Source organism: Mesoplodon bidens (genome assembly GCF_964165515.1).
Source record: "Mesoplodon bidens genome assembly, chromosome: 2".
Taxonomy (NCBI): Eukaryota; Metazoa; Chordata; class Mammalia; order Artiodactyla; family Ziphiidae; genus Mesoplodon; species Mesoplodon bidens.
Genome location: NC_138177.1, coordinates 153536083 through 153559203, shown reverse-complemented (window position 1 = coordinate 153559203; position 23121 = coordinate 153536083). Strand labels below are relative to the sequence as shown.

The 23121-nt window shown below is 45.3% G+C and overlaps 1 protein-coding gene across 7 annotated transcripts in view; it reads right to left on the bottom strand.

Moving 5' to 3' along the window:
• SCMH1 (Scm polycomb group protein homolog 1) overlaps positions 1-23121 on the bottom strand; it is a 200826-nt gene that overhangs the window by 1167 nt on the left and 176538 nt on the right. For all 7 annotated transcript variants that reach the window (XM_081226621.1, XM_081226625.1, XM_081226622.1 and 4 more), the window contains 2 exons: positions 8966-9160; positions 1018-1148 (listed from right to left, as the gene is read on the bottom strand). In XM_081226621.1, coding sequence (XP_081082747.1) covers positions 1018-1148; positions 8966-9160 — 326 coding nt within the window. The remainder of the gene's footprint in view (positions 1-1017; positions 1149-8965; positions 9161-23121) is intronic.

The window sequence follows — 23121 nt, the reverse complement described above, 5'->3', positions numbered from 1 at the left end:
ACCACCCCAGGTTCTGATTAAAGGCCACCCAGGGAGATGCCAGCCACGTGGCAGTGAACCTGCTGCGATGCTACAGCCTACCTGTTCTCCCCAGCTTCTGTCTCCAGCCACGCCTCCCGAACATCTACTACTGACCCCCCCGGGTTAAGCTCTGCACACACGTTTACAGGACTCTCCTTTTCTCTGCTGCCCGAGAGGCAGTCTCCCCGGCTCCCAAACCTCTGAGGTCAGCTCAATTCCGTCTCCTCCCAGGCGGCCTCCCCAGTCAGTGTACTTGTCACTCATCACGGACTATTTTTGTATTGACCCTCAAGGGCTATCCGGTGAGTCACCTTCCTTCCTGAGCAGCAGGGACCCCTCCGTGTGGGCCAGGCACAAAGCAGGCGCTTGCTGAGCAGCTGTGAGACCTTCAGGCCTGATCTAAGAGCACCCTCCAAACCCACCTGGCACGAAGGAGTAAGTGACCAGTGAGAGGTAGCAGTGCTGTTCTGAGTGCCCAAAGCACAGGACAGCACCAGGCGGTAGGGGCTACAGGGAAGTGGGTTTGAGCCCCAGATGAGGAGTATGGTCACTGCAGGGGGGTCAGCAGCAGTGCCTGACCACAGGGTCAAATGGCCACTTGAAGAGATGGGGGAGGCTCAGAGCGGAGAAAGTAGAGGATGGGGTTCTGATGAGGTAGGAGAGTTGGGGGCCACTTGGCAAGAGACTCTTTAACTTGGCCTTAGGCCACAGCAGGTAGCTAGGAGAGCAAGTGCTCCTAGGAGAGGAGAGTCCTGTCCCTGGGACCCAGTAGGAGTGTGGCTGAATCAGATCCTACACTAACGGAGTGAGCTGAATTCAGTGCCCAGGGAGGGCTGTTTGGGACCCAAGATTCTGTCTCTAAGTTTGTATGGTGTCACCTGTGCTCAGTTTCAAGGGACCTAGAACAAGTATATAGCTCGTGCCCCTTTAAGAGTCTATAAGTTGCAGAAGCAAGACTCCCAACGGACACAGGAGAGGTCAGGCAGGGGCACCTACGTGTTTGCGAAAGAGGTCAGCATGGGGTCCAAGCTGAGGATCAGCTTCCCGGACAAACTGCATCACGTCCTCGACTGTCCACGAGGAGGGGTCCCGGCCACTCTGTCGAGAGGCATCCCGGCGGTCCGACCCTGCAGGACAGGAGGACACCTGCATAACGGGCGGGGACTGGTCTGTAACTCCCCAGCACTCTCCTTGGCCTGTCCCAGTGGCCCTGTGTGACCACTGAGGCTCAGCAGTGCCAGAGCAGAGGAACCAGAGGCAACTGGGGGAGGGAATGGTTTTCAACAAAGGGACCAAAGGCCTGAGACCCTCTTCACTCAAATCTTAAGGGTAGGTCTGATTCTGGAAATGGTTAGAAGGAATTTTAAACTGAGGTTGTGATTCTGCCTGGACCTGAATCAGGGGTAGCAATGAAGTAAGGGGATTACCTGGATTGGGGGCGGGCGTGGAGGAGCTGGCAGGTGAGGCTGCTTTTGCTCTGGCTCTGGGGACCATTTCTAGAGAGACCTCGGGAGCTGGGTTAGATTATAGCCAAGTCCTTGGGGCCCAGGAAGGGAAAAAAAGTGATGGATAGTAATACCCAGTGCCTCTTCCAAGGCTGTAGCAAAGTCAGCCAAACACTTGGAGGCAGAACAGTTTTGCCTTGGCTGCCAGGAATCTCAATGTTAATTTAATGGTCCGCCTAGAGCTTTTATCTCAATCTTGGCTCAAAAACGGCCCCTCCCACTTCCCCTGTGGGATCTGAGCTCTCTGTATGATCGTCACCTGCACAGATCTCTGGCATGCTTCATCCCCTCTGCCTGGAATGTGCCCCCTTCTCTCCCTTCAATTTTTCTTTTTCTGGCAAACTCTGACTTAGCTAAGCAAGGGTTGGCTTCAAGGATCAGCTCCTTTATGAAACTTTTCCGGGCTAATCCTGAAATAATTGGTCTCCCAAAGCATTTCATGGATCTCTTGGTTACAGCTCAATCTCTACACACTTTCCCCCATCACATCACTCTAATAATCTTTTCTCCGTAAAGCAGTCAAAACAACCTTTAAAAAGTAATTGGATCATGTCAATAAATGCAATGGCCTCGAAATGCGTACCTGAAATAAAGTCGAACCCCTTACCATGGTCTAGAAGGTATCCCATCATCTGACCCTTTCTATCTCCTCTCCCCCTTGCCCCCGTCCTTTACTCACCAAGCTCCAGACACTCTGGCTTTCCTTCTGCCTCCTGAATAAGCCATGCTTTTATTCTTTGACCCAGACACACAATTTCCTCTGTCTAAAATTGTCTTTTGCCCACATCTTTGCACACCTGATTCCTTCTCAACATTTGGGTTTCATCTCAAATATTGATTCCTCTGCGAGGCCTTCCCTGATATCCTAATAAAAGTACTCAGTCCCCACATAATCACTCTCAACCCAGTTACTCTAGTTCCCTCCACCCCCAGCACATATCACAACCTACAGTAATTCCATGCATTTATGTTTATCTGTCTTCTCCTATTCCCTATGTCCTTGTGATACTCTGATTAATAAGAAGAAACATAAGTATTTGTCTTCATCCCCTTTTCTGGCACAGAACTCCTAAAACTCTAGGAATTTCCTAAGTGGTCCAAAAAATAAAGGTGTCTTTTGCTAATCATAGCAAGTCCCTTTTAGCCACACCTGGGTATGTTAATGTGGTGACTTTTGGAAAGCCCCTAAGGATGGGGGCCGGTTGCCAGAGGGACCAACCAGGTGACTAGAGGGTGGGAACGTTCAGCCCCACCCCCCAACCTCTGGGGAAGGGAGAGGGGCTAGAGATTGAGTTCAATCACCAATGGCCAACGACATAAGCAAACTTGCCGATATAATGAAGTCGCCATAAAAGCCCAAAGGACAGGGCTTCAGAGAGCTTCTGGGTTGGTGAACGTGTGGAGGTACTGGGAAAGCAGTGTACCCAGGAAAGGCACGGAAGCTCCATACCCCTTCCCCCATACCTTCCCCTATGCATCTCTTCCATTGGGCTGTTCCTGAATTGCATCCTTTTAATAAAAAACTGGTAATCTAGCAAGTAAACAGTTTTCCTGAGCTCTGTGAGATGCTCTAGCAGGTTAATCAAACCCGTGGAAGGGATCACAGGAACCTCTAATTTAGAGCCAGTCAGTCAGAAGCACAGGTAACAATGTGGACTTTGAACCGGCAGTTGAAGTATGTGTGTGTGTGGGTCAGTCTTGTAGGACTGAGCCCTTATCCTGTGGGATCTGATGCTTCCTCCAGGGAGCTAGTGTCAGAACTGAGTAAAACCGCAGGAGGCCCAGCTGGTATCGCAGAATTGCCTGGTGTGTGGAGACCCAAACGTCTGCAGGGGAAGTGAAGCAGGGCTGAACAGAGTGCTGAACGTGGGGAGACAGGCAGGAGGAGAGTGTTTTCCTTTCACAGCACATAAAAGAGTGCCTGCTCTGCCACAGCAGATGTTCAAACACGTTTGCTAAATCAATGAATGATCCTATGTAATAGTTCCATGTATATTTTTCTGTCTCCCCGCCAGACTAGGTCTGTCTTGAGGCAGGGACCCTGCCTTGCTCGTGTCGGTATCCTCACCACCCAGGAGATGCCCAGTCAACAGCTAACTGTCAGAGGTGAAACACCAGTGAAAGTAGAAAGGCCCTACTCTTCAACCATGTCTTGCAAAGGCTAAAGATCTTCTCTCATATTCCTTCATTCCAGGTCCCAGGTCTAAAAGTCGAAGCACACTTGGCTTGGAACCCCTCCTGCTCCCTGGGGAAGAGATTGGAACATATTACCTCTCAAGCTTGTAGCTGGGCACTGACTAGACCGGAGTGAAGTGTGCTGGAGCAAGCAGGGTGATTAGCGCCATAGAAATTCCAAAGGCTTTTTAGAGGGGTGGTAGACAGGGAGTTGGAGAGGGCTGTGTAAGCCAGCCACTTCTCCCTGCCCTGAAAGTCCACTGCGATGCTGAAACAGAAACCAACTGCACAGATGATGGAGAGCAGGGAGCAGATACTACACATGAATATGTCCATCTTAGCTTCTGGGACCATCTTAGCTAATTCCTCTACCCAGGGGAGCTAGGAATCTCTCTCTCTCTCTCTCTCTCTCTCTCTCTCTCTCTCTCTCTCTCTCTCTCTCTCTCTCTCTCTCTCACACACACACACACACACACACACACACACACTTATATAATGATATTATAAATACACACACATATATACTCATATATATTTACATGTTTGTCTGTTAGCCTACTCAATTAGAACATACACTCCATGAGGGCAGGAGGCAGGAAGTTGCTAATTTATACAGTGGTCAGGAGAGCATCTCTGAGATGACATTTGAGCAGAGACCTTGAGCATTAGACTGACTGGCATGTTTAAGGGTTAGCATGGAGGCCAGTGTGCTGGAGCAGAGTGAATGAAGAGACCGTGGCAGGAAATAACATCTGAGAGTATGTACGTATGTGGTGGGGTGGGACGAGTGGCAGGGCACATCACAGAGGACCTTGTAAGCCACTGACAAACCACTGGCTTTTCTGAAGGTTGGTTTTGAGCAGAGGAGTGACACGAACCAACTTACACTCTGAGTCTGCGTTGATAACAGTCGTTAAGGGGGCAAGGACAGAAGCAAGGGAGCAGTTGAAAAGGAGGCTACTGTAATAGTCCAGGCAAGAGACGACTGGGATGCACCAGGTGGCGGTGGTGAATGTGGCAGAGAGCGGCCTGATACACCCAGAACTCCCAGCATCGTCAGCTCATTTGACCCTTAAAACAGCTTTTGAAGGAAGTATCATCATCTTTAGTTTAGAGATGAGGGAACTGAGGCCCAGAGAAGTGAAGTGACTTGCCCAGGACCACACAGCTAGGAAGGAGAGAAGTTAGTGCCCTGTCTCTGTCTTCTCCTATGCCCATTTCTGCAGACAGACTATACCAGGGGTCTCTCTCTCCATCCAATGGGCAAGCTGGTGGTTACTCTTCACGCAAGGCAGAGTGTCTCAGTCTGAGGATGACTAAGGAAGGTGGGGCGCATCCACAAGAGGCCAGACTGACAAACTGAGGCCCGACCATATGGATCAATGAAATAAGGGAGGGCATAGACTTGTCATCTAAATTCTTTGAGAGAAACAATTCTAGGGCCAACCAAAGAGAATTCTCTCATAGCTTTATGAGGATCTTCAGGGTCAAAAGAGATTCAGACTGTGACTTGGCCAACAGACTCCCAGTGTATCCCAAGGGAAGAGCGGAGATGCCTGGGAGACAACAGTGGCATCTGAGGCCAGTGCCATGCGAGGCAGCCTATCCGTATGATGTCACTTACGTGTGGAATCTAAAATATGGCACACATGAGGCCGTCTACAAAACAGAAACAGACTCACACACATAGAGATCACACTTGTGGTTGCCAAGGGGAGGGGGCGGGGGAGGGAAGGACTGGGAGTTCGGGACTAGCAGGTGCCAATTATTATATATGTCAATAGGGTTGGATAAACAACAAGGTCCTACTGTAGAGCACAGGGAACTCTATTCAATATCCTGGGGTAAACCATAATGGGAAAGATTATATAAAAAAAGAATGCCCATATGTGTATAACTGAGTCACTCTGCTGTGCAGCAGAGATTGGCACTACACTGTAAATCAACTGTACTTCAATAAAAAAAAATAAAGTTACAAAAGGAAGCACTCCTAACAGAAACAGGGCTTTGGGGAAGAGAACACTAATAGTAACCCCCTCATACTTGGGGAATGATTTAGTTTCCAAAATGACCCCATATCCCTGCTTCCATGTGATCCATTTAACACGCCTGTGAGAAGAGCAGGTCAGTATCACCGCCTCCACTTTGTGTCTGAGGAGTGTGAAGACCTGAGAGCTGAGGTGACTTAAGTCTCAAGGCAGGGCACCAACTCTCTGCTCTGCCTCTACTTCAGAGCTCCTTGCTGGGGTTAGGGTCGGGAGGGGCATCCCAGGCTTCTCTCCCAGTCTCGGCCTTCCTGAGAACCCCCTCTGCCACTGCAGGCCTTGCTTACTGGAGTCTTCTTATTCTTTAACACCTCATCCATCCCTGGACTGGGGGAGGCCACAGTGGGTGTGGAAATGGCATTCTCCTGTCTCCCCACTGCTGCTTTTAGACCATCTTCCGACAGAAGCTCGTGTTCTTCAGAGGCCAGACATGTACCGACCGTCTGCTCTTCCAGATCACTTTCATCTGTAGATCTCTGGGTTTCTGCTCTTTGTTAAATGAAGACTTTTGGGTACTTAACTCACTACCTTCTGTTCCACCCCAATTCCTGCCGTAATCCTCAGAGGCAATCCATTCAACTGCTGCCTTGCTTCCAGAGACTTTCATCTCTACTATACTTCAAATGCTTACTGCCAAGGATACTGTCTGGTTCTTGCATCACTTGGAACAAATCCACTTCGGAATTTTAAACATCCCCCCTCTCTGACCCCAACATCCTACCTTTTCAACTCTCTTGGGACCTACGTCCCCGTAACCATTATGTCACAAAGATCTTTTTAGCACATCAAACTTATAGTCTTTCCATCCTTCAGCCTTCTCTCAGCCTTGCTTCTTCCCTGCCCTGCCCAGATCCAGTGTTGATGATCTAAACTCCTCTTCTTCCAGCTCCACTGAGTACCTGCTCCCCCGCTCCCTGCCCCCTCCTGCCCTGCTAGCTCAATGTAAAAACTTACCTCTCAAACTGTCTTTTTTCACCCCACATCTAGGTTTCTAAGAACCACACAAGAAAACCATAGCTCTTGTAAACTGGCAAACTAGCCTCCAAGCTCCAAGCATCGCTGGACCTTCGTGTTTCCTGCAAACCATCCCCTCCTCCTTGACTCATTTTCTCCTGTCTTCTTTATGGCTGGTCCAATCTCCTGGCACTCTGGAGCCCTTCCCTACTCAGCCCTCTCTCCATTCTCTCATGGCCACAGCCAATTTTCCCTCCAGTCTCAGGGAGCAAGGTGTGCCTCCTTCTGTCTTAAGACTGATCCCTAATCCTTTCTACCACCCACAAGGCCTTACTTTCTCTTTCCTGTATTCTTAATTTCTTCTTCTTGGAAGGCTCAAGTTGTCTGCTGATAAACATGCCCAGCGTACACCCACTCTAGAAGACCTTCTTTTGAAGGTCACCTTTTTTCTCATCAAACTCTCCTTGATATCCCCACCCACTGCAATCTGCCCTCACCACCCTCCAGCACCACTGAAGCTGCTCTTACTAAGATCACCAATTACTCACTAATCACCACATCCAGATATTTCTCAGGCCTATTTTACCAAACCTCTTTGGGTTGTACTCGTCTTAAAACACTCTCTGTACTCCTGGCCACCACAGCACCAAAGTCTTCTGTTTTTCCTCACATTTGACTACTCCTTTGTCCCCTTGGTGGGATCCTCTTCCTGTTCCCTCCTCCTGAACTTTGTTGGTCCCCAGAACTCCTTCTTTGGTCAACTGTTCTTTTCGTTCTACTCCTGGGAGTTGGGGGGTCATTCACCCTACAGCTTCAACTTCCATCTCTTTGCTGATGACTCCCAAATATTTAACTTCAGCTCAGTATTCTTCCCTGAGGATCAGACCTGCACAGCCACTGCCTGCTGGGTATCACCTAGATGACCCACGGGCTCCCTCCCCTTCTTTGTCTTCTATGGTTGGTTCCCTCTCTCAGTGAATGGCACCACCATCTATCCAGTCACCCCTTCTAGAAACCTGGCAGACATTCCCATTCCTTCATCACAACCCTTGAATCTGACTCAGTTTACCTCATGAAGAGTTTTCAAATCTATTCTCTCTTCTACAAACCTTCTACCACTGCCCTAATCTAGGCCTTTATCATTTCTGGTCTGGCCAGAAACCTAAGTAACCTCCTAAGTGGTCTCTCTACTCTTGTCCTGCCTCAGCTCCATCCACAACACAGTAGTCAATGATCTACTGGAAACACAAACCTGTTTAGGTCTTGTCTCTAAGTAAAAGTCTCCAGAGCTTCGCATTACCTACAAGATCAACCCCAAACTCTTTAACGTGGCATTTAAGGTCCTCTATGATACAACCCCTGACGCTTGCAGGCTTTTCCCTTTGAAGTCCCAGAATTACATCTTGTTTTTCAGCAATACCAAACTGCATGTAGTTCCTGGTACAATCTGTGTTAGTTCTTATCCCTTTGTCCTTGTCCATACTGTACTCTCTTCCCTGGAAAGCTCTCCCTCCTCTACTACTCCTAATACATTAATATAGTCAACGTTTAAAATGTCAGACACTTTCTCAAGGAAGCTTCCCCTGGATACCAAACTTGGGTTAGGTGTTCCTTCTTGCAGTTTTCATGCAACTCAAAGTGTATCTCTTTAGCCACACTCAAGATGTTGTTTTCAAGTTATCTATTTAAGTGTTTGTCTCTCCCACAAGACTTTGAGCTCCTTAAGGACAAGAAGTGATTGAGTTTTTTTTTTTTTTTTTTTTTTTTTTGCTGTACGCGGGCCTCTCACTGCTGTGGCCTCTCCCGTTGCGGAGCACAGGCTCCGGACACACAGGCTCCGCGGCCATGGCTCGCGGGCCCAGCCGCTGCGCGGCATGTGGGATCTTCCGGGATAGGGGCACGAACCCGTGTCCCCTGCATCGGCAGGCGGACTCTCAACCACTGCGCCACCAGGGAAGCCCGTGATTGAGTTTTGCATCCCCATGACAAACACAGACGGTGTTCAAATAAATGGCTCATGAATGAATGAAGGACTCCTTCCCTGTCCCTTTGGCTCTAGGTCGCTGGCTCTTAGTTTTTGTTATTCTCAAGCTAATCCCAGAGCTTCAATTGCTCCCCAGGTGCCTAGTCAGGCACAATGGTAGCCCAGACCCCAGTCCACCCTCCAGGCAGCAGGCAACAGAGTTAAGTCCTTTCTGGCCTCCCAGGGTTCAGGAAGGAAAGAATGAGAGAGGGCAAGGAGAGCCAGAACTCTGAAAAGCTTACCCCTGGAGCAGAACCTGCGCACAGCCGAGGCAGTGCTCAGTGGGAGGCCACAGGATGGAAGCAAAGGCCGGTACCCAGGGTTTCGAAGATTTTGGGAGGTGCTGACAAGGTTGGTGGGATTCAAGGTGGAGTCCATTGAGTCTGAGTGTGGCTCCAAGGACCGGGCCAGGCTATTTCCCAGGGCAAAGGTCTCACCTGGAAAACAGTAAAACCAGAGTTACAGCAGGGACTAGCCTGAAAGGACTGCCAGGGCGCTGGCTCCCAGGAATCTGTTTGGGTGGAGTAAGAGGCAGCAAAGCAGAGAGCCCTGGGCTGGGTCACAGGGTGCCTGTGTACCAGTCATGGCTCTGGCTCTCACTAGGTGGCCTTAGTCAAGCCCAATGCCACTCTCTGGACATGGATCTCCTCAGAGACTTCCTTTTAGACTAGATGGTCTCTGAGTTTTCTTCTGGTTTGGATGTCTTAGGCTTTTTCTGACAAGGAGAACCTTAAAAAAAAAAGAAAGCTATTCTGGGAAGAGTCTGCCCTAACACAAGATGCTAGAGCAGGGAATAGGGGTGCCGAAGAAGAGATACATTTGCTTAGAGGAAGTCACTTTAGAAGCTGACCCTCTTAGCCAGCAGGACACCTCAGAAATGCTTCTGGATGGCTGGCTAAAGGCCTGTCTGCAAAGGATCTGCTCCTATGTTTCCTCCCTCCTTTCATATTTGCCTTGTTTTATGGAAACATTCCAAGGAAGCTGGGGTTGTATAGTAGTGAGAGCATGGGCATGGAGCACAGAATCTGGGTTAGAATTTGACTCTGCCACTCAGCAGACAAGGTGCTTCCCTCAGTACCTCAGTCTCCTAACCTATAACATGGGAGGCCCCTTTCTCCCAAGGGGTTTGTGAACATCAAAAGAGAATGGCTGGGCTTCCCTGGTGGCGCAGTGGCTGAGAGTCCACCTGCCGATGCAGGGGACACGGGTTCGTGCCCCAGTCCGGGAAGATCCCACATGCCGTGGAGCGGCTGGGCCTGTGAGCCATGGCCGCTGAGCCTGTGCGTCCGGAGCCTGTGCTCCGCAACGGGAGAGGCCAGAACAGTGAGAGGCCCGCGTACCTCAAAAAAAAAAAAAAAAAAAAAGAGAATGGCTATGAAAGCCTTTGTAAAGGGAACCTCATCCTGACATTTCTACAACCAGGCCACGGCCCAACCCCATGCAGCAGCCCCTAATCCTTGCACTACAGAACCTGAAGCAGACTCCCTCTCATGGTTGGGTTCTACCCATACCAAGTCAGATCCTCTGGCCACTGCCTTCTCTGCTTATGGGCGATGTCTTGGGTCCTGGACCATATCACACTGTCCTTTGTGGTTTTTCTTAGAGATTAGGTGTTTAGATAATGCTTGGGATTCATACAGGGCCTCTGATGAACGTTAAATTCAAGGAACTTGTCTGGTATACAGTAAGACCTCTTTGGCAAGATGGTTTAGGATTTTAGGACAACTTTCTAATTCTCACCTAAAGTTGATTACAGTCAAATCTAGCATGAGACAGCAATTCATCCATATCTCAGGAAATTTAACTGATGAAGCCCTTTCCTAGAAATGGTTCTGAAGAGAGAAGTCTCTGAGGCGCTCTAGGATACCTAAACCATATCCCACCCCATTTCTGCAGGTGAGGTTTCAGATTCCTACTTTCCAGGAGAGATGATTATAGCAATGCCCCACTTTGAGACAAGGACAGGAATCCAATCCAGGAAACAGGACGCCTGGGTTCTACTTCTGGGCTCCTGCCTCTCACTAGGTATGTGATTCAAGGCAAGATATTTGTCATTTCTGAGTACTAGTTTCCTCATCTGTAAAATGGGGAAAACTCACCCTTTGTCATGCTGAGAACATCAAATGAGAAAACAGAATGGGATGGACTTTACAAAGGTGGGGAGTTGTATTTTATTCTTCATTCAGAGTTAGAGTGTAAACCGAAGTTCTCTGCAATAGCTCAAGAAAAAAATGAACTCTAGTTTCTGTATTTATCAGCACAGTAATAACCTCACCTTTCTAGTACTCATTTTACTCAGCAAAGACATACTTCACATGAGCTAACAGATGTGAAGAATAATTATGATGACAATGCCAGGGGTTCACCAGATGCTGATGCAAAATCAGTAAGTGTCTCTTCTCTTGGCAATGCTAAGAATGGTAAAAGAAATCTGGATTCTGAGTTGAGAGGTCTGAAAATCTGGACTGGTGGCACCTGGACTAGGCAAGGTCATTAAATCTTATCCTAATGAGATGAAGAGGAAAGATGAAGCATCATGCCCAAGGCTCTGAGAGGTCCTAATCAGCTTAAGGCTGATCAAATGAGGCCCTGGCTGCCTTCAGTAGGATGATGGCAGGGCAGAAGACTGCAGTGCTTTCCAACTGTGCTCCACAGAGCCCTGCAGAACTCCCAGCTCCTCGGTAGAGCCTGGGCCTCATCCCAGCTTCTATCAAAACAGCTCTGGTTTTAGCTTTTGTATACCAGAGTTTCATATAATCTTACCTTTGCAAAAAAGGAGTTCTACTGCTAAAACAAAACAAACTTTGAAACCACTGGCCCAGGCATCAGAAGTTGGGGCTGGAACACTTAAGTTCTAATACTGGTATGATGATTAGTGAATGATCACCACCTTTTTTCTGGGATTCAGCTTGTGCATCTATAAAATGGAGATGAAATCCCTTAACCTCACAGGATCAACTTGAATTAAATTCACCAGTGAATGCTGGAGACATGAGAACAATCAGCATGAGAGGGAGCTCATTCATTCATTCAACAAACATTTGTTGAGCACCCTTTGTTTGCCAGCCACTGTGCTAGGTATGGGGTATGCAGAGGTAAACACAGACAAGGATCTTGCCCTTACACAGCTATTTTCAGTGAGAAGCAGATCTTCTGAGTATCACATTGCAAGGCTGACCTTAAAAACTAGAGTTCCCAGTGGAGGATGACCAGAACGGTGGTGAGAGGCCTAGAATTTATGGCAAAGGAGAAAGAGGATGGGCATATACAGGCTGGAGAAAAGTCAGAGGAGACAAAGACACCAAGGGCAGTCATGAGTAGAGAAGAGGGCTGGAGGTAGATCTGTTTTTTGGAAGGCAGAGAGTAGAGCAGGGGTAGGAGTTACAAGAAGGTAGATTTCAGCTCAGAAAGGAAGGCATTTGGTAATCAGAAGTATCGAACGATAAAACTGATTGCCAAAGGTGACTGTGAGCAACGTATCATTAGGGGAATTTAAGCAGAAGTCAGATGAACACAGCTGTCTGCTGGGCTAGATACCAGATCATCTCTAGATCCATTTCTGCTTCTGAGATTCAAGGACTCTACGCTCAGAAGCATGCTTTCCCCTTCATGGGGGTAAACTGAATGATCAAGAAACAACTACAGTTGTGGATCTAAGAAACTTCTTGCACCAACACAGGACTCAGAGGCTAGCACAGTTCTTACGCATGCTTAAGACAGACTTAAGTCTGTCCCATGTTAAAAAAATATCTTTCTCTGAACCACGTGTCCCACATCCTCTACTAGAATTCATGGCAAAGGAGAAAGAGGATGGGCATATACAGGCTGGAGAAAAGTCAGAGGACTAAGTATCCTTTCATTCAACAAATATTATTAAATACTTACTATGTGACAGTTAGGGTGATGGATACTGAGAATAGTGAAAAAGATAGATTTCACCCTTCCCCTCATGGAATATTTAATTTAGTGGGGAGGATGACAAAATACAAGCTCATAAAAAACAGAAACTGTTGTAAATATTCCTAAGAAAGGAATAGGGAATTAAGACAGAAAATAACAGGGGGACCTTTTTAGATGAGGAGACCCTGAGAGGCCTCCCTGACAACTTGACAAGTTGTTCTCTGAAGAAGAGTCCAAGTGGAGGTGTGCCAGATAGTGTGCTTGGTTTTAGGGTTCAATGGAGGCCCTAAATGAATCCCAAAGCATTAGCTAAACAGTTGATTTCTAAGAAAAACTACAAAGGATAAGAATGTGGTCCAGGACTCAGGATACTCCCCACATGCAGAGAATTTTATGGGTCTGGGTAGATCACAGGAAAGGATCTGCTGTAGGTTCCCTGGTGCAATGGCTAGGGGCTGCTGCCTGGTCACATACAGAAAGACCCTGAGGTCTTTCTGAGCTTGGAATATTCAGGGAAATGGGGAAAAACAATGTAGCTAAAATGTAGGGAACAAAGAGATGAATTTGGAGAGGTAGGCAGGGGCCAGATCATGCAGGACACTGAAAACCAAAGTAAGACATCTGGATTTTATTAAAAGTGCATTAGAGGGACTTCCCTGGTGGTCCAGTGGTTAAGAATCTGTCTTCCAATGCAGGGGAAGCAGGTTCGATCCCTGGTCGGGGAACTAAGATCCCACATGCCGCGGGGCAACTAAGCCCGTGCGCCTCAACCACTGAGCCCGTGCACTCTGAAGCCCACGTGCCACAACTGGAGAGAAGCCAGTGTGCCACAACGAAGAGCCCACGCGCTGCAATGAAAGACCCCACGTGCCACAGCAAAGATCCCACATGCCGCAACTAAGACCCGATGCAGCCACATAAATAGATAAATAAAAGTGCACTAGAACACCACTAAAGAGTTTTAAGTGAGGGAATGCCATAATCTAATTTATGCTTTAAGAACACCATTTGGGCTATTAAGTAGATAATGGACCAGAGAGGAACAAGAGAGGTAGTAAGGGGACCAGATAGACCAGAAAGGATCTCTCAGGCCAAGAGAGGGAGGATGATGGTGAAAGCAGTAGAGATGATAAGATATCCATAGATTCAAGATACATTCTGGATTTCCGCTGCTAGCTAAGGATCAGACATACCCTACTGCTTCAAACAACTAAAAGAAAAGACAGACGGAGATCACCTTCCTCCGCATGGATACACCAGAAATACAGCTACACGTGGAACAACTCCTACAGAACACCTACTGAACGCTGGCAGAAGACCCCAGACCTCCCAAAAGGCAAGAAACTCCCCACATACCTGGGTAGGGCAAAGCGGAGAGATTCCCGCACAGAGGATCGGTGCCGAGCGGCACTCACTAGCCCGAGAGGCTTGTCTGCTCGCCCGCCGGGGCGGGCGGCGCTGGAAGCTGAGGCTCGGGCTTCGGTCAGAGTGCAGGGAGAGGACTGGGGCTGGCGGCGAGAACTCAGCCTGAAGGGGGCTAATGTGCCACAGTTAGCCGGCAGGGAGTCCGGAGCTGCCGAAGAGGCAAGAGACTTTTTCTTCCCTCTTGGTTTCCTGGTGCGTGAGGAGAGGGGATTAAGAGCACTGCTTAAAGGGGCTCCACAGACGGGCGCGAGTTGCGACTGAAAGCGCGGAGCCCAGTGACGGGCATAGGACGCTGGGGCTGCTGCTGCCGCCGCCAAGAAGCCTGTGTGCGAGCGCAGGTCACTGTCCACACCACCCTTCCGGGAGCCTGTGCAGCCCGCCACTGCCGGGGTCCCGGGATCCAGGGGCGGCTTCCCTGGGAGAACGCACGGCGCGCCTCGGGCTGGTGCAACGTCACGCTGACCTCTGCCGCTGCAGGATCGCCCCTCACTCCGTGCCCCTCCCTCCCGCCCGGCCTGAGTGAGCCAGAGTCCCCGAAGAGGCTGCTCCTTTAACCCTGTCCTGTCTGAGCAAAGAACAGACGCCCTCCGGCGACCTACACGCAGAGGCGGGGCCAAATCCAAAGCTGAGACCCAGGAGCTGTGAGAACAAAGAAGAGAAAGGGAAACCTCTCCCAGCAGCCTCAGAAGCAGCGGATTAAAGCTCCACAATCAACTTGATGTACCCTGCATCTGTGGAATACATGAATAGACAACAAATCATCCCAAATTGAGGAGCCAGGAGTCAGTGCTGTGCCTCTGAGGTGGGAGAGACAACTTCAGGACACTGGTCCACAAGAGACCTCCCAGCTCCACATAATATCAAACGGCGAAAATCTTCCAGAGATCTCCATCTCAACACCAGCACCCAGCTTCACTCAACGACCAGCAAGCTACAGTGCTGGACACCCTATGCCAAACAACTAGCAAGACAGGAACACAACGCCACCCATTAGCAGAGAGGTGGCCTAAAATCATAAAAAGTCCGCAGACACCCCAAAACACACCACCAGACGTGGACCTGCCCACCAGAAAGACAAGATCCAGCCTCATCCACCAGAACACAGGCACTAGTCCCCTCCACCAGGAAGCCTACACAACCCACTAAACCAACCTTAGCCACTGGGGACAGACACCAAAAACAACGGGAACTACGAACCTGCAGCCTGCAAAAAGGAGGCCCCAAACACAGTAACATAAGCAAAATGAGAAGACAGAATAACACACAGCAGGAGAAGGAACAAGATAAAAACCCACCAGACCTAACAAATGAAGAGGTAATAGGCAGTCTACCTGAAAAAGAATTCAGAATAATGATGGTAAAGATGATCCAAGATTCTATTTCCCAGATCCAAAATCTTGGAAATAGAATAGACAAAATGCAAGAAACAGTTAACAAGGACCTAGAAGAACTAAAGATGAATCAAGCATCGATTAAAAACACAATACATGAAATAAAAAATACTCTAGATGGGATCAATAGCAGAATAACTGAGGCAGAAGAACGGATAAGTGAGGTGGAAGATAAAATAGTGGAAATAACTGCTGCAGAGCAAAATACAGAAAAAAGAATGAAAAGAACAGAGGACAGTCTCAGAGACCTCTGGGACAACATTAAACGCACCAACATTCGAATTATAGGGGTTCCAGAAGACGAAGAGAAAAAGGAAGGGACTGAGAAAATATTTGAAGAGATTATAGTTGAAAACTTCCCTAATATGGGAAAGGAAAGAGTTAATCAAGTCCAGGAGGCACAGAGAGTCCCATACAGAATAAATCCAAGGAGAAATACGCCAAGACACATATTAAGCAAACTGTCAAAAATTAAACACAAAGAAATCATATTAAAAGCAGCAAGGCAAAAACAACAAATAACACACAAGGGAATCCCCATTAGGATAACAGCTGATCTCTCAGCAGAAACTCTACAAGCCAGAAGGGAGTGGCAGGACATAATTAAAGTGATGAAGGAGAAAAACCTGCAACCAAGATTACTCTACCCAGCAAGGATCTCATTCAGATTTGATGGAGAAATTAAAACGTTTACAGACAAGCAAAAGCTGAGAGAGTTCAGCACCACCAAACCAGCTTTACAACAAATGCTAAAGGAACTTCTCTAGGCAAGAAACACAACAGAAGGAAAAGACCTACAATAACGAACCCAAAACAATTAAGAAAATGGGAATAGGAACATACATATCGATCATTACCTTAAATGTAAATGGACTAAATGCTCCCACCAAAAGACACAGATTGGCTGAATGGATACAAAAACAAGACCCATATATATGCTGTCTACAAGAGACCCACTTCAGACCTAGAGACACATACAGACTGAAAGTAAGGGGATGGAAAAAGATATTCCATGCAAATGGAAACCAAAAGAAAGCTGGAGTAGCAATTCTCATATCAGACAAAATAGACTTTAAAATAAAGACTACTAGAAGAGACAAAGAAGGACACTACATAATGATCAAGGGATTGATCCAAGAAGAAGATATAACAATTGTAAATATTTATGCACCAAACATAGGAGCACCTCAATACATAAGGCAAATACTAACAGCCATAAAAGGAGAAATCGACAGTAACACAATCATAGTAGGGGACTTTAACACCCCACTTTCACCAATGGACAGATCATCCAAAATGAAAATAAATAAGGAAACACAAGCTTTAAATGATACATTAAACGAGATGGACTTAATTGATATTTATAGGACATTCCATCCAAAAACAACAGAATACACATTTTTCTCAAGTGCTCATGGAACATTCTCCAGGATAGATCATATCTTGGGTCACAAATCAAGCCTTGGTAAATTTAAGACAATTGAAATTGTATCAAGTATCTTTTCTGACCACAATGCTATGAGACTAGATATCAATTACAGGAAAAGAGCTGTAAAAAATACAAACACATGGAGGCTAAACAATACACTACTCAATAACGAAGTGATCACTGAAGAAATCAAAAAGGAAATTAAAAAATACCTAGAAACAAATGACAATGGAGACACGATGACCCAAAACCTATGGGATGCAGCAAAAACAGTTCTAAGAGGGAAGTTTATAGCAATACAATCCCACCTTAAGAAACAGGAAACATCTCGAATAAACAACCTAACCTTGCACCTAAAGCAATTAGAGAAAGAAGAACAAAAACATCCCAAAGTTAGCAGAAGGAAAGAAATCATAAAAATCAGATCAGAAATAAATGAGAAAGAAATGAAGGAAACGATAGCAAAGATCAATAAAACTAAAAGCTGGTTCTTTGAGAAGATAAACAAAATTGATAAACCATTAGCCAGACTCATCAAGAAAAAAAGGGAGAAGACTCAAATCAATAGAATTAGAAATGAAAAAGGAGAAGTAACAACTGACACTGCAGAAATACAAAAGATCATGAGAGATTACTATAAGCAACTCTATGCCAATAAAATGGACAACCTGGAAGAAATGGACCAATTCTTAGAAATGCACAACCTGCCAAGACTGAATCAGGAAGAAATAGAAAATATGAACAGACCAATCACAAGCACTGAAATTGAAACTGTGATAAAAAATCTTCCAACAAACAAAAGCCCAGGACCAGATGGCTTCACAGGTGAATTCTATCAAGCATTTAGAGAAGAGCTAACACCTATCCTTCTCAAACTCTTCCAAAATATAGCAGAGGAACACTCCCAAACTCATTCTACAAGGCCACCATCACCTTGATACCAAAACCAAACAAGGATGTCACAAAGAAAGAAAACTACAGGCCAATATCACTGATGAACATAGATGCAAAAATCCTCAACAAAATACTAGCAAACAGAATCCAACAACACATTAAAAGGATCATACACCATGATCAAGTGGGGTTTATTCCAGGAATGCAAGGATTCTTCAATATACGCAAATCAATCAACGTGATACACCATATTAACAAATTGAAGGAGAAAAACCATATGATCATCTCAATAGATGCAGAGAAAGCTTTCGACAAAATTCAACACCCATTTATGATAAAAACCCTGCAGAAAGTAGGCATTGAGGGAACTTTCCTCAACATAATAAAGGCCATATATGACAAACCCACAGCCAGCATCGTCCTCAATGGCTAAGATCAGGAACAAGACAAGGTTGCCCACTCTCACCACTCTTATTCAACATAGTTTTGGAAGTTTTAGCCACAGCAATCAGAGAAGAAAAGGAAATAAAAGGAATCCAAATTGGAAAAGAAGAAGTAAAGCTGTCACTGTTTGCAGATGACATGATACTATACATAGAGAATCCTAAAGATGCTACCAGAAAACTACTAGAGCTAATCAATGAATTTGGTAAAGCTGCAGGATACAAAATTAATGCACAGAAATCTCTGGCATTCCTATATACTAATGATGAAAAATCTGAAAGTGAAATCAAGGAAACACTCCCATTTACCATTGCAACAAAAAGAATAAAATATCTAGGAATAAACCTACCAAAGGAGACAAAAGACCTGTATGCAGAAAATTATAAGACACTGATGAAAGAAATTAAAGATGATACAAATAGATGGAGAGATGTACCATGTTCTTGGATTGGAAGAATCAACATTGTGAAAATGACTCTACTACCCAAAGCAATCTACAGATTCAATGCAATCCCTATCAAACTACCACTGGCATTTTTCACAGAACTAGAGCAAAAAATTTCTCAATTTGTATGGAAACACAAAAGACCCCGAATAGCTAAAGCAATCTTGAGAACGAAAAATGGAGCTGGAGGAATCAGGCTCCCTGACTTCAGACTATACTACAAAGCTACAGTAATCAAGACAGTATGGTACTGGCACAAAAACAGAAAGACAGATCAATGGAACAGGATAGAAAGCCCAGAGATAAACCCACGGACATATGGTCACCTTATCTTTGATAAAGGAGGCAGGAATGTACAGAGAAAGGACAGTCTCTTCAATAAGTGGTGCTGGGAAAACTGGACAGGGACATGTAAAAGTATGAGATTAGATCACTCCCTAACACCATACACAAAAATAAGCTCAAAATGGATTAAAGACCTAAATGTAAGGCCAGACACTATCAAACTCTTAGAGGAAAACATAGGCAGAACACTCTATGACATAAATCACAGCAAGATCCTTTTTGACCCACCTCCTAGAGTAATGGAAATAAAGACAAAAATAAACACATGGGACCTAATGAAACTTAAAAGCTTTTGCACAGCAAAGGAAACCATAAACAAGACCAAAAGACAACCCTCAGAATGGGAGAAAATATTTGCCAATGAAGCAACTGACAAAGGATTAATCTCCAGAATTTATAAGCAGCTCATGCAGCTCAGTAACAAAAAAATAAACAACCCAATCCAAAAATGGGCAGAAGACCTAAATAGACATTTCTCCACAGAAGATATACAGACTGCCAAGAAACACATGAAAGGATGCTCAACATCTTTACTCATTAGAGAAATGCAAATCAAAACTACAATGAGATATCATCTCACACCAGTCAGAATGGCCATCATCAAAAAATCTAGAAACAATAAATGCTGGAGAGGGTGTGGAAAAAAGGGAACCCTCTTGCACTGCTGGTGGGAATGTGAATTGGTACAGCCACTATGGAGAACGGTATGGAGGTTCCTTAAAAAACTACAAATAGAACTACCATATGACCCAGCAATCCCACTACTGGGCATATACCGTGAGAAAACCATAATTCAAAAAGAGACATGTACCAAAATGTTCATAGCAGCCCTATTTACAATAGCCCAGAGATGGAAACAACCTAAGTGTCCATCATCGGATGAATGGGTAAAGAAGATGTGGCACATATATACAATGGAATATTACTCAGCCATAAAAAGAAATGAAATTGAGCTATTTGTCATGAGGTGGATGGACCTAGAGTCTGTCATACAGAGTGAAGTAAGTCAGAAAGAGAAAGACAAATACTGTATGCTGACACATATATATGGAATTTAAGGAAAAAAATGTCATGAAGAACCTAGGGGTAAGACAGGAATAAAGACACAGACCTACTAGAGAATGGACTGGAGGATATGGGGAGGGGGAAGGGTAAGCTGTGACAAAGTGAAAGAGCGGCATGGACATATATACACTACCAAACGTAAGGTAGATAGCTAGTGGGAAGCAGCCGCATAGCACAGGGAGATCAGCTCAGTGCTTTGTGACCGCCTGGAGGGGTGGGATAGGGAGGGTGGGAGAGAGACACAAAAGGGAGGGGATATGGGAACATATGTATATGTATAACTGATTAAGTTTGTTATAAAGCAAAAAATAAAAAATAAATAAATAAATAAATAAATAAACAATAAAAACAAAACAAACAAACAAAAAAGAAAAGACAAAATATATAAAATAAGTTTTCAGACACTGAGCATTAGATAGTACAGGATAGAGACTCCTGAAAGAGGGGAAACAAATGAGATGAGCCCTAGGCTTGCTCCCAGCTTACTGTGTGGAGAGCTTCCTGGCTACAGTGCAGGGAGGGGAAGATCAGACAGTGCCCAGTGATCTCCCTGAGTTGAGGAGTTGGAGCTGAGAGTCCAGGTAGAACATGGCAGCTAAAGTTCATAGGCCAGAGTACTGGAGAGGTGATTATAACTGTATTTCATATGTTCAAGAAGGTAAAGCAAAGACTGAGCAGGTTAAGCAGACACTGAAGATATAAAAAGACCCATACTGAACTTCTAAAAATGAAAATACAATGTTTGAGATGAAAAATACATGGGATGAATTAATAGTAGATTAGACACTGCCAAAGAAAAGATCAGCTAACTTAACCATATCTGTAGAGTTTACCCAAAGTAAAACACAGAAAAAGGGCTAAAAAATATTTTAAAAGCATCAGTAAACTGTGGGAAAATTTCAGGAGGATTAATATATGTCTAATGGAGTCCCCAAAGGAGACGTGACAAAATATATATGAAGAGCGAATGGCAGAAATTTTTTCAAATTTGATGTAAATGACAAACCCTCATATCCAAGAAGCTCAGTTAACCCCAAGCACAAGAGGCATGAAGTAAACCTCACCAAAGTACAGCATAATCAAATTGTTTAAAACCAATGATAAACAGAAAACCTAAAAAGCATCCAGAGGGAAAAGACGAATGAATACAATAGACCAAAGATATGAATGACAAAAGACTTCTCATCAGAGACAACGCTAACCAGAAGACAGTAGAGCCACACCTTTAGCATGCTGAACAACAAAAAAGTCAGCCTGGAATTCTAAACTCAACGCAAGTGCCTTTCAAAAACATAGACAAAAAAGACCTTTTTCAAAGCAAAAAAAGCTGGAAGAACTCAACTACAGTAGACATGACTATGAGAAATGTTACAGAAAGCCCTTTAGGCAGAGAGAAGATGATGGTATGAAATGGCTCTACACTAAAGAATGAAGAGTAGCAGAAATGGTAACTATAAAAGGGTAAATATAAAAATTTTTTCTTATTTGAAAAAAATCTTTAAAAGGTAAAGACCTGTTTAAAGTAAAATAGTAACAATGTAAAGTGGGATTTATAAAATATGTAAAAGTAAAATGGATAATAACAATAGCATAAAGGCCAGGAGGTGAGAAGCATACTGTTTTAAGGTTCTTATACTATATGTAAAGGGATATGATTATTACTTTAAAGTAGATGGTGATATGTTAAAACAAATGTATAATACAAACTAAAGCAGCCACTAAAATAACAAAACAAAGAGTTATAGCTGACAAGTCAACAAAAGAAATAGAATAGAATCATTAAAAAACTGGATTAATCCACAGGAAGGTGGAAAAAAGGAAAAAGGGAACATAGAACAGATGGAACAAATCTCTCCACCCACAGCTTTTCCCTTTGTTCTTTGAGTTGCTGAAAGTATAGATCTGGGCTAGCTGGTACTTTCTTTTAGATAATTACACTAATGGTTCTTTTTGGTATGAAAGGCAAGGTCTGGGCATTGTGTAGAAGGGGAAAGCTGAGACAAAAGCAAACAAAATTATTTTGCACCATAAATTAATTTGGAGTTGCCTGCTGATAGCTTGGAAGGGAGGAGGTATGGGATGGAGGGAACAGAGAAATCAGAGGGCAAAGGGAATTCCTCCAAATCTAGAATGGGTTGCAGAAAATGGCAATAGGCGGAGGCCTAAGGTGAAAGAGGCCAGTAAGATATTTGCTGTAACATCTGATAAACACTAAAACAAAAATGTTAAATTGCTTCCTTTCCTTTGTGGTAAGTATCCTTCTTTCTACCCACAACTTCAGTACAAGTCTAGTACACCTAGCAGACTTATGTTGGTTTCTCCTTAGGGAACTGAAGGATGAGGAGCTGGATCAAACTGCTGGGGCAAAGCACTGCAGGAGAGACCATCAACTACAGGAACTGACAGGGGAAAAAGGGATTAAGAACCGACTCAGAAGCAGGAATTCTGAGCTAGAAGTCTGCACTACGACGAGGAAAATGTAACCTCATCCTGGGTTATGTGGGATGGGTGTGGGGGGGTGTCATTTAATTTTATTTAGATTTGGATATCAAAGGAAAGGACAATCCCCAACTCTTGGAGGCCCTGCAGAATTCAAAAACCTCCAACTGGTTTCCTGGCCCATCTCTTGCTCTACTCCAACTATTTTCCCACACAGTAAGTACCCTGAGTGAGCTTTTTTTTTTTTTTTGCGGTACGCGGGCCTCTCACTGTTGTGGCCTCTCCCGTTGCGGAGCACAGGCTCCGGACGCGCAGGCTCAGTGGCCATGGCTCACGGGCCCAGCTGCTCCACGGCATGTGGGATCTTCCCAGACCGGGGCACGAACCCATGTCCCCTGCATCGGCAGGCGGACTCTCAACCACTGCGCCACCAGGGAAGCCCCTGAGTGAGCCTTTGAAAACACAAATCTGATTATGTTATTTCCATAACACAGTCATGGCTTTAAATACTTCAATGGGTCCTCACTGCTCAAACAGATATAAAGTCTGTAACCTGGTCAATTAGACCTTTTCTGCCTGGGCCTTTGCTACCACTCCAGCCTCACTGCTCACATTCTTCTT